This window comes from Coregonus clupeaformis, chromosome 17 (genome assembly GCF_020615455.1).
Source record: "Coregonus clupeaformis isolate EN_2021a chromosome 17, ASM2061545v1, whole genome shotgun sequence".
In the NCBI taxonomy this organism is placed as follows: domain Eukaryota; kingdom Metazoa; phylum Chordata; class Actinopteri; order Salmoniformes; family Salmonidae; genus Coregonus; species Coregonus clupeaformis.
Genome location: NC_059208.1, coordinates 15,459,190 through 15,471,240, shown reverse-complemented (window position 1 = coordinate 15,471,240; position 12,051 = coordinate 15,459,190). Strand labels below are relative to the sequence as shown.

The 12,051-nt window shown below is 44.0% G+C and overlaps 1 protein-coding gene across 2 annotated transcripts in view; it reads right to left on the bottom strand.

Moving 5' to 3' along the window:
• Positions 1-12,051, bottom strand: part of LOC121585960 (sperm-associated antigen 1) — a 46,567-nt gene that overhangs the window by 19,941 nt on the left and 14,575 nt on the right. Inside the window, exons 11-12 of one of the 2 annotated variants that reach the window (XM_045226116.1) lie at positions 8,909-9,346; positions 542-641 (exon numbers count right to left, since the gene is read on the bottom strand). In XM_045226116.1, coding sequence (XP_045082051.1) covers positions 542-641; positions 8,909-9,346 — 538 coding nt within the window. The remainder of the gene's footprint in view (positions 1-541; positions 642-8,908; positions 9,347-12,051) is intronic. The other variant, XM_045226117.1, reaches the window with a different exon arrangement.

Here is a 12,051-nt window from a genome sequence, read left to right as displayed (position 1 = left end):
CTGCTCACAGCACAGGGCTTCTATAACCCAGTAGTGATGTGTACTCTGATCTCTGAGGCCTACTCTGCTCACAGCACAGGGCCTATTTACATTTCTCCTATTGAGGCCAGTGAGTTCAAACGTATTCAAACTAGGTACTAGTATCTGTCTGTAGTGCAGGCCTAGTTAGTTACCACAAGCCCTCCCTCTTCCACTCAGCCACAGTTTGACCTACTGAAGGGCTCTTGTGGTAGAGTCTATTGAGTGATTATAGAGGGATGATGAGAGCTGATGATTGGCTAGATCCACTGGATCCAGATGTGACAGGGAGGGGTATACTGTTTAATCTCTGCTGTAATTACTGACTCTCTCTGTCCCTTTTCACTAAGGATGTGTCCCAAATGTCACCGTATCCCTACTGTTGGCCAGTGCACTATAATTGGAATAAGGTTCCATTAGGGACAGAGGCTAAGAAGGACTGTTTTGGAAGTTGTTGGTTGTGCTTTAAATAAAACCTCATCTATATAATAATGTAGGTAGAGTTGTTGAGGGAGTGTCTCACCTGGTGCAGTCCTGTATACATTCAGAGCTGTTTCCATCTTTCAGGTAGCAGGCAGCTCTGTTAGAGTAGAGAACACACAGGTCCTCAGGACTGTCCATCCCTGTGAACCAGACACAGAGACAAACGTTATTACACAGGTCCTCAGGACTGTCCCTCCCTGTGAACCAGACACAGAGACAAACGTTATTACACAGGTCCTCAGGACTGTCCCTCCCTGTGAACCAGACACAGAGACAAACGTTATTACACAGGTCCTCAGGACTGTCCCTCCCTGTGAACCAGACACAGAGACAAACGTTATTACACAGGTCCTCAGGACTGTCCCTCCCTGTGAACCAGACACAGAGACAAACGTTATTACACAGGTCCTCAGGACTGTCCCTCTCTGTGAACCAGACACAGAGACAAATGTTATTACACAGGTCCTCAGGACTGTCCCTCCCTGTGAACCAGACACAGAGACAAACGTTATTACACAGGTCCTCAGGACTGTCCCTCCCTGTGAACCAGACACAGAGACAAACGTTATTACACAGGTCCTCAGGACTGTCCCTCTCTGTGAACCAGACACAGAGACAAATGTTATTACAGACTCAGACACAGTCAAGTTGTAACCTACATCATGGTGCTGTAGTGGTCCACTCAAACCCAGTCTGTCAAAGCAGAGCCTCCTGCTGCCTGCTAGTATGACTCATTTAGAAAGTTGTGAAGATAATGAAGAAGGCTTTGGTCTAATGAGCCACAGTATGAAACTAGTGGTTTAATGTGCCACAGTATGAAACTAGTGGTTTAATGAGCCACAGTACGAAACTAGTGGTTTAATGAGCCACAGTATGAAACTAGTGGTTTAATGAGCCACAGTACGAAACTAGTGGTTTAATGAGCCACAGTATGAAACTAGTGGTTTAATGAGCCACAGTATGAAACTAGTGGTTTAATGTGCCACAGTATGAAACTAGTGGTTTAATGAGCCACAGTATGAAACTAGTGGTTTAATGTGCCACAGTATGAAACTAGTAGTTTAATGAGCCACAGTATGAAACTAGTGGTTTAATGAGCCACAGTATGAAACTAGTGGTTTAATGTGCCACAGTATGAAACTAGTGGTTTAATGTGCCACAGTACGAAACTAGTGGTTTAATGAGCCACAGTACGAAACTAGTGGTTTAATGAGCCACAGTATGAAACTAGTGGTTTAATGAGCCACAGTATGAAACTAGTGGTTTAATGAGCCACAGTATGAAACCAGTGGTTTAATGTGCCACAGTATGAAACCAGTGGTTTAATGAGCCACAGTATGAAACTAGTGGTTTAATGAGCCACAGTATGAAACTAGTGGTTTAATGTGCCACAGTACGAAACTAGTGGTTTAATGAGCCACAGTATGAAACTAGTGGTTTAATGTGCCACAGTATGAAACTAGTAGTTTAATGAGCCACAGTATGAAACGAGTGGTTTAATGAGCCACAGTATGAAACTAGTAGTTTAATGAGCCACAGTATGAAACTAGTGGTTTAATGTGCCACAGTATGAAACTAGTGGTTTAATGAGCCACAGTATGAAACGAGTGGTTTAATGAGCCACAGTACGAAACTAGTGGTTTAATGAGCCACAGTATGAAACTAGTGGTTTAATGTGCCACAGTACGAAACTAGTGGTTTAATGAGCCACAGTATGAAACTAGTGGTTTAATGTGCCACAGTATGAAACTAGTAGTTTAATGAGCCACAGTATGAAACGAGTGGTTTAATGAGCCACAGTACGAAACTAGTGGTTTAATGTGCCACAGTATGAAACTAGTGGTTTAATGTGCCACAGTATGAAACTAGTGGTTTAATGAGCCACAGTATGAAACTAGTGGTTTAATGTGCCACAGTACGAAACTAGTGGTTTAATGAGCCACAGTATGAAACTAGTGGTTTAATGTGCCACAGTATGAAACTAGTAGTTTAATGAGCCACAGTATGAAACTAGTGGTTTAATGAGCCACAGTATGAAACGAGTGGTTTAATGAGCCACAGTATGAAACTAGTGGTTTAATGAGCCACAGTATGAAACTAGTGGTTTAATGTGCCACAGTACGAAACTAGTGGTTTAATGAGCCACAGTATGAAACTAGTGGTTTAATGTGCCACAGTACGAAACTAGTGGTTTAATGAGCCACAGTATGAAACTAGTGGTTTAATGAGCCACAGTATGAAACGAGTGGTTTAATGAGCCACAGTATGAAACTAGTGGTTTAATGTGCCACAGTATGAAACTAGTGGTTTAATGAGCCACAGTATGAAACTAGTGGTTTAATGAGCCACAGTATGAAACTAGTGGTTTAATGAGCCACAGTATGAAACTAGTGGTTTAATGTGCCACAGTATGAAACGAGTGGTTTAATGAGCCACAGTATGAAACTAGTGGTTTAATGAGCCACAGTATGAAACTAGTGGTTTAATGAGCCACAGTATGAAACTAGTGGTTTAATGAGCCACAGTATGAAACGAGTGGTTTAATGAGCCACAGTATGAAACTAGTGGTTTAATGAGCCACAGTATGAAACTAGTGGTTTAATGAGCCACAGTATGAAACTAGTGGTTTAATGAGCCACAGTATGAAACTAGTGGTTTAATGAGCCACAGTATGAAACTAGTGGTTTAATGAGCCACAGTATGAAACTAGTGTTTTAATGTGCCACAGTATGAAACTAGTGGTTTAATGAGCCACAGTATGAAACTAGTGGTTTAATGAGCCACAGTATGAAACTAGTGGTTTAATGTGCCACAGTATGAAACTAGTGGTTTAATGAGCCACAGTATGAAACTAGTGGTTTAATGTGCCACAGTATGAAACTAGTGGTTTAATGAGCCACAGTATGAAACGAGTGGTTTAATGAGCCACAGTATGAAACTAGTGGTTTAATGAGCCACAGTATGAAACTAGTGGTTTAATGTGCCACAGTATGAAACTAGTGGTTTAATGAGCCACAGTATGAAACTAGTGGTTTAATGTGCCACAGTATGAAACTAGTGGTTTAATGTGCCACAGTATGAAACTAGTGGTTTAATGAGCCACAGTATGAAACTAGTGGTTTAATGTGCCACAGTATGAAACTAGTGGTTTAATGTGCCACAGTATGAAACTAGTGGTTTAATGAGCCACAGTATGAAACTAGTGGTTTAATGAGCCACAGTACGAAACTAGTGGTTTAATGTGCCACAGTATGAAACTAGTGGTTTAATGTGCCACAGTATGAAACTAGTGGTTTAATGTGCCACAGTACGAAACTAGTGGTTTAATGAGCCACAGTACGAAACTAGTGGTTTAATGAGCCACAGTACGAAACTAGTGGTTTAATGAGCCACAGTATGAAACTAGTGGTTTAATGTGCCACAGTATGAAACTAGTGGTTTAATGAGCCACAGTACGAAACTAGTGGTTTAATGTGCCACAGTACGAAACTAGTGGTTTAATGTGCCACAGTATGAAACTAGTGGTTTAATGAGCCACAGTATGAAACTAGTAGTTTAATGAGCCACAGTATGAAACTAGTGGTTTAATGAGCCACAGTATGAAACTAGTGGTTTAATGTGGCCACAGTATGAAACTAGTGGTTTAATGTGCCACAGTATGAAACTAGTGGTTTAATGAGCCACAGTATGAAACTAGTGGTTTAATGTGCCACAGTATGAAACTAGTGGTTTAATGTGCCACAGTATGAAACTAGTGGTTTAATGTGCCACAGTATGAAACTAGTAGTTTAATGAGCCACAGTACGAAACTAGTGGTTTAATGTGCCACAGTATGAAACTAGTAGTTTAATGTGCCACAGTACGAAACTAGTGGTTTAATGAGCCACAGTATGAAACTAGTGGTTTAATGTGCCACAGTATGAAACTAGTGGTCTAATGAGCCACAGTATGAAACTAGTGGTTTAATGAGCCACAGTATGAAACTAGTGGTTTAATGTGCCACAGTATGAAACTAGTGGTTTAATGAGCCACAGTATGAAACTAGTGGTTTAATGTGCCACAGTATGAAACTAGAGGTCTAATGAGCCACAGTATGAAACTAGTGGTTTAATGAGCCACAGTATGAAACTAGTGGTTTAATGAGCCACAGTATGAAACTAGTGGTTTAATGAGCCACAGTATGAAACTAGTGGTTTAATGTGCCACAGTATGAAACTAGTGGTTTAATGAGCCACAGTATGAAACTAGTGGTTTAATGTGCCACAGTATGAAACTAGTGGTCTAATGAGCCACAGTATGAAACTAGTGGTTTAATGAGCCACAGTATGAAACTAGTGGTTTAATGTGCCACAGTATGAAACTAGTGGTCTAATGAGCCACAGTATGAAACTAGTGGTTTAATGAGCCACAGTATGAAACTAGTGGTTTAATGTGGCCACAGTACGAAACTAGTGGTTTAATGAGCCACAGTATGAAACTAGTGGTTTAATGTGGCCTGGGACTGGGCATGTTGGAACAGGGGGGTGACTCTGATGTTAAATGAAGGCAGGATGTTAATCAGGAGATCAGTATGTTGTTGTTCTGTTTGACTCAGAGGACTGAAACTGAGACTCCCAGAGGCACATGCCTGTACAGGATGAAATGTTCTGTACCACCATTATAATGTCACATTGACACAGCCTACTCTGTATTTTTAAACATTGTCTATGGACTTCACACTTACCAGATCTGACTCATTCCAAGTGAATTCCTATATACAGTACATTCCTAACCTGGTTGGACCAAATGCTTTACTGAAAGTGGAATGTTGTAGCTATTCAACTATCTTAATTAAATAATCATTGATTTCTTTCTCCCCAAGCTTTTGCAACTATGGCACTTCTAGTCTTTGGCCTGCTACTACTACGGGTAGTGGAAAAGCCAATCTGGCCACATCGGAGACGCTTCAGTTCCACTGCATGTGAGACATTTCTCCATGACGACAGAGCATTTCACTGTGAGACATGTCCCCCTACAGAGCAGTTCACTGTGAGACATGTCTCCCTACAGAGCAGTTCACTGTGAGACATGTCTCCCTACAGAGCAGTTCACTGTGAGACATGTCTCCCTACAGAGCAGTTCACTGTGAGACATGTCTCCCTACAGAGCAGTTCACTGTGAGACATGTCCCCCTACAGAGCAGTTCACTGTGAGACATGTCTCCCTACAGAGCAGTTCACTGTGAGACATGTCCCCCTACAGAGCAGTTCACTGTGAGACATGTCTCCCTACAGAGCAGTTCACTGTGAGACATGTCTCCCTACAGAGCAGTTCACTGTGAGACATGTCTCCCTACAGAGCAGTTCACTGTGAGACATGTCTCCCTACAGAGCAGTTCACTGTGAGACATGTCCGCCTACAGAGCAGAAGCCAGGGCCACCCTTAGACTACTCCTATAATTAACTTCCTGTGTGTGGTAGGAGTTAAAGGCATGTGACTCCCAAGTGACATCATCACTCGTTCATTTAGTCAGCGTCACTAAAGCCAGCTAGACATCATATAGGAGGGGCTTGGCAGGCAGGCAGGCAGACAGGCAGGCAGGCAGGCAGGCAGGCAGGCAGGCAGGCAGGCAGACAGGCCACCTCATGACACCAAATAGCATTAATAACCCTGCATTATACTATGTATGACAGCAGTAACTGTGAGAAGCCTCAGTGTATCACATCATGTTAAGTCACTTTCACAGTAGACTAGTGGAGCATTGTGTTGTCTGACTGACTGATAGGGGTGGAGAGGAAAGAGGAGAGGATAGATTGATGGGGAGGAGAGGAGAGAGATGGGAAGGGGAGGAGAGAGATGGAAAGGAGAGGAGATAATGATGGGAAGGAGAGGAGAGAGATGGAGAGGAGAGAGTGATGGGAAGGAGAAGAGAGTGATGGGAAGGAGAGGAGAGAGTGATGGGAAGGAGAGGAGAGAGATGGGAAGGAGAGGAGAGAGATGGGAAGGGGAGGAGAGAGATGGGAAGGGGAGGAGAGAGATGGGAAGGAGAGGAGAGGGTGATGGGAAGGGAAGGAGAGGAGAGAGTGATGGGAAGGAGAGGAGAGGGTGATGGGAAGGAGAGGAGAGAGATGGGAAGGAAAGGAGAGAGGAGAGGGTGATGGGAAGGAGAGGAGAGATAAAGTGGACGGTTCTCGCAGCAGTTTCTTTAGTCAGTCAGAGGAGATTTACTACTGCAGTCAGCCAGTCAGTCAGCCAGTCAGTTAGCCAGTCAGTTAGCCAGTCAGTCAGTCAGTCAGTCTGTCAGCCAGTCAGTTAGCCAGTCAGCCAGCCAGTCAGTCAGCCAGTCAGTCGCCGCCCCCAACACCAAATTCAATTTCACAGTGAGTGGTCAGAAGTCACTTGACCTGAGAGGACCTGAGCCTGTCTGCCTTTCTGCCTGTCAAGGGTATGGCTTAACTCCAGACATACTGCAAATAACCAACCACTATTGTGATGAGTGACTATGCTACTCTGTACCTGGATGTTTTAATGAATCAGGAGTACACATCTGAACTGAAATCATATCACACTGACTGGTTAAATGCTGCTGTAATGACATATATGTTGCACTATCATCTGATGAAATCAAATCACACTGACTGGCTAAATGCTGCTGTAGTGACATATGTTGCACTATCATCTGATGAAATCAAATCACACTGACTGGCTAAATGCTGCTGTAGTGACATATGTTGCACTATCATCTGATGAAATCATATCACAATAACTGGCTAAATGCTGCTGTAGTGACATATATGTTGAACTATCATCTGATTAAATCAAATCACACTGACTGGCTAAATGCTGCTGTAATAACATATATGTTGCACTATCATCTGATGAAATCATATCACACTGACTGGCTAAATGCTGCTGTAGTGACATATATGTTGCACTATCATCTGATGAAATCAAATCACACTGACTGGCTAAATGCTGCTGTAATGACATATATGTTGCACTATCATCTGATGAAATAAAATCACACTGACTGGCTAAATGCTGCTGTAGTGACATATGTTGCACTATCATCTGATGAAATCATATCACACTGACTGGCTAAATGCTGCTGTAATGACATATGTTGCACTATCATCTGATGAAATCATATCACACTGACTGGCTAAATGCTGCTGTAATGACATATATGTTGCACTATCATCTGATGAAATCATATCACACTGACTGGCTAAATGCTGCTGTAATGACATATATGTTGAACTATCATCTGATGAAATAAAATCACACTGACTGGCTAAATGCTGCTGTAGTGACATATGTTGCACTATCATCTGATGAAATCATATCACACTGACTGGCTAAATGCTGCTGTAGTGACATATATGTTGAACTATCATCTGATTAAATCAAATCACACTGACTGGCTAAATGCTGCTGTAATAACATATATGTTGCACTATCATCTGATGAAATCATATCACACTGACTGGCTAAATGCTGCTGTAATGACATATATGTTGCACTATCATCTGATGAAATCATATCACACTGACTGGCTAAATGCTGCTGTAATGACATATATGTTGAACTATCATCTGATGAAATCATATCACACTGACTGGCTAAATGCTGCTGTAATGACATATATGTTGCACTATCATCTGATGAAATCATATCACACTGACTGGCTAAATGCTGCTGTAATGACATATATGTTGCACTATCATCTGATGAAATCATATCACACTGACTGGCTAAATGCTGCTGTAGTGACATATGTTGCACTATCATCTGATGAAATCATATCACACTGACTGGCTAAATGCTGCTGTAATGACATATATGTTGCACTATCATCTGATGAAATCATATCACACTGACTGGCTAAATGCTGCTGTAATAACATATATGTTGCACTATCATCTGATGAAATCATATCACACTGACTGGCTAAATGCTGCTGTAGTGATATGTTGCACTATCATCTGATGAAATCATATCACACTGACTGGCTAAATGCTGCTGTAATGACATATATGTTGCACTATCATCTGATGTGATACAGTGATGAGAATAACATTGCTGTTACAGAGGTTAGCTGTTTTATTACTGCAATATGTGCTAACGTTTGGTGTGCTGTAACCACTTACTGAAAGCACTAGCTGCCAATAGTGGTATGCCATAAAACAATGCTGTAACAATGGACTGATTTAACCTTGTGAAATACTAAAGCAGTGGCATTAGTTGCTAGATTGGAACATAGGTTGTTTTGGGGAATGTCCATGGAAAATGTAGGATGAACACAAAACGAATATGCAATTTGAATAGCCTGTCTCACTAACTAAGGTATTATACATCACAACTCTCGATGAATGTGAGCTATTAGTAAAACAAAGCCCAACACAACACCATAATACTGAAAACCTACCTGAGTCTGTGAAGCCGGTGATGGCCTGTGAGTATTTGTCCAGTGCATCAGCAAACTGTCCATTCTTAAAGAACAGGTTTCCCTCATTCTTGAGCCGGGCCAGCGGTGGGGGCAGGGCCCCACAAGGGGCGTCAAGGTTGCTTCCGTCTTCCCCAGCCGGCCTGGCTTCCTTAGAGTCACTCCTGCCAGAGCCCTGAGCTCCGTTCCACAGACCCTTGTCCGACGCCGAATCCTGCTGGTTCACCTTGTACTTCTCTGCATTGCCTCCCCGGTTTCTCCAGTGGGCTCCGTGTGAATTGTGGTCTGTGTGCGGGCTGGGGACCCCTTCCCCACCTCTGCCGTGGGGCTTCTTCTGAGCATTCCCCATGTCTCCTCTCTCGGCAGGAGCAGCAGCAGCACTCTCCCCTCCCACAGCCTCGCTGGGCTCAACCGGACAAGCTGCCAAGCACAGGACACACCCACAGGATGCAGTCAGTGGTTACATCACAGTGGGGGAGGGGTTGGTAGAGGCAAAGCCACTTGAAAGGGAGTTCCAGGAAGCCTCTCTCGCTCTAGCAGGCAGCCCAGCAAGCTGTTAGTGATGCAGTTAGAGGGGGAGGGGTGGAAAACAACCACACACACAGACACTATCTAGTCTGTAGAATGTCATGTTACTGAGACAGGGGCTAGGGGGGGAATGGTATATAGTCAGTAGGATGTCATGTTACTGAGACAGGGGCTAGGGGGAAATGGTAGATAGTCAGTAGGATGTCATGTTACTGAGACAGGGGCTAGGGGGAAATGGTATATAGTCAGTAGGATGTCATGTTACTGAGACAGGGGCTAGGGGGTGGGGAATGGTATATAGTCAGTAGGATGTCATGTTACTGAGACAGGGGCTAGGGGGAAATGGTAGATAGTCAGTAGGATGTCATGTTACTGAGACAGGGGCTAGGGGGGAATGGTATATAGTCAGTAGGATGTCATGTTACTGAGACAGGGGCTAGGGGGAATGGTATATAGTCAGTAGGATGTCATGTTACTGAGACAGGGGCTAGGGGGAAATGGTAGATAGTCAGTAGGATGTCATGTTACTGAGACAGGGGCTAGGGGGAAATGGTAGATAGTCAGTAGGATGTCATGTTACTGAGACAGGGGCTAGGGGGAAATGGTAGATAGTCAGTAGGATGTCATGTTACTGAGACAGGGGCTAGGGGGAAATGGTAGATAGTCAGTAGGATGTCATGTTACTGAGACAGGGGCTAGGGGGAAATGGTAGATAGTCAGTAGGATGTCATGTTACTGAGACAGGGGCTAGGGGGAAATGGTAGATAGTCAGTAGGATGTCATGTTACTGAGACAGGGGCTAGGGGGTTGGGATGGTAGATAGTCAGTAGGATGTCATGTTACTGAGACAGGGGCTAGGGGGAAATGGTAGATAGTCAGTAGGATGTCATGTTACTGAGACAGGGGCTAGGGGGAAATGGTAGATAGTCAGTAGGATGTCATGTTACTGAGACAGGGGCTAGGGGGAAATGGTAGATAGTCAGTAGGATGTCATGTTACTGAGACAGGGGCTAGGGGGAAATGGTAGATAGTCAGTAGGATGTCATGTTACTGAGACAGGGGCTAGGGGGAAATGGTAGATAGTCAGTAGGATGTCATGTTACTGAGACAGGGGCTAGGGGGAAATGGTAGATAGTCAGTAGGATGTCATGTTACTGAGACAGGGGCTAGGGGGAAATGGTAGATAGTCAGTAGGATGTCATGTTACTGAGACAGGGGCTAGGGGGGTTGGGATGGTAGATAGTCAGTAGGATGTCATGTTACTGAGACAGGGGCTAGGGGAAAATGGTAGATAGTCAGTAGGATGTGATGAAGCTGTACCTCACCCTGCGATAACACAGCTCACTGAGGCTTTATAACATCATGATCTACACAGCAACCATTAGCATGAGGGATTTGACTGCTGGATTAGAGAACAAATCCCCAGTCAGGGGTTTACAGTGGGGGGTTGAGTTAGCTACCACAGCACAGATACACAGCCAAACACTAACCCACAGACACACAGCCAAACACTAACCCACAGACACACAGCCAAACACTAACCAACAGACACACAGCCAAACACTAAGCAACAGACACACAGACAAACACTAACCCACAGACACACAGCCAAACACTAACCAACAGACACACAGCCAAACACTAAGCAACAGACACACAGACAAACACTAACCCACAGACACACAGCCAAACACTAACCAACAGACACACAGACAAACACTAACCCACAGACACACAGCCAAACACTAACCAACAGACACACAGCCAAACACTAACCCACAGACACACAGCCAAACACTAACCAACAGACACACAGCCAAACACTAACCAACAGACACACAGCCAAACACTAACCCAACACAGACACAGACAAACACTAACCAACAGACACACAGCCAAACACTAACCAACAGACACACAGCCAAACACTAACCCACAGACACACAGACAAACACTAACCAACAGACACACAGCCAAACACTAACCCACAACACAGACACACAGACAAACACTAACCAACATACACACAGCCAGACACTAACCCACAGCCAAACACTAACCCACAGCCAGACACTAACCCACAGCCAGACACTAACCCACAGCACTAACTCACATCACTAACCCACATCACTAACCCACAGCTAGACATTAACCCATAGCACTAACCCACAGCACTAACCCACAGCACTAACCCACAGCATCTCTCTGAGGTAAAACAAGACAGATCTGGTGTTTGGAGAATGCAGCAGGAATAACCCACAGCACTAACCCACAACCAGACACTAACCCACAGCACTAACTCACATCACTAACCCACAGCACTAACCCACAGCCAGACACTAACCCACATCACTAACCCACAGCTAGACATTAACCCATAGCACTAACCCACAGCACTAACCCACAGCACTAACCCACAGCCAGACACTAACCCACAGCAGCTCTCTGAGGTAAAACAAGACAGATCTGGTGTTTGGAGAATGCAGCAGGAATAACCCACAGCACTAACCCACAACCAGACACTAACCCACAGCACTAACTCACATCACTAACCCACAGCACTAACCCACAGCCAGACACTAACCCACAGCACTAAC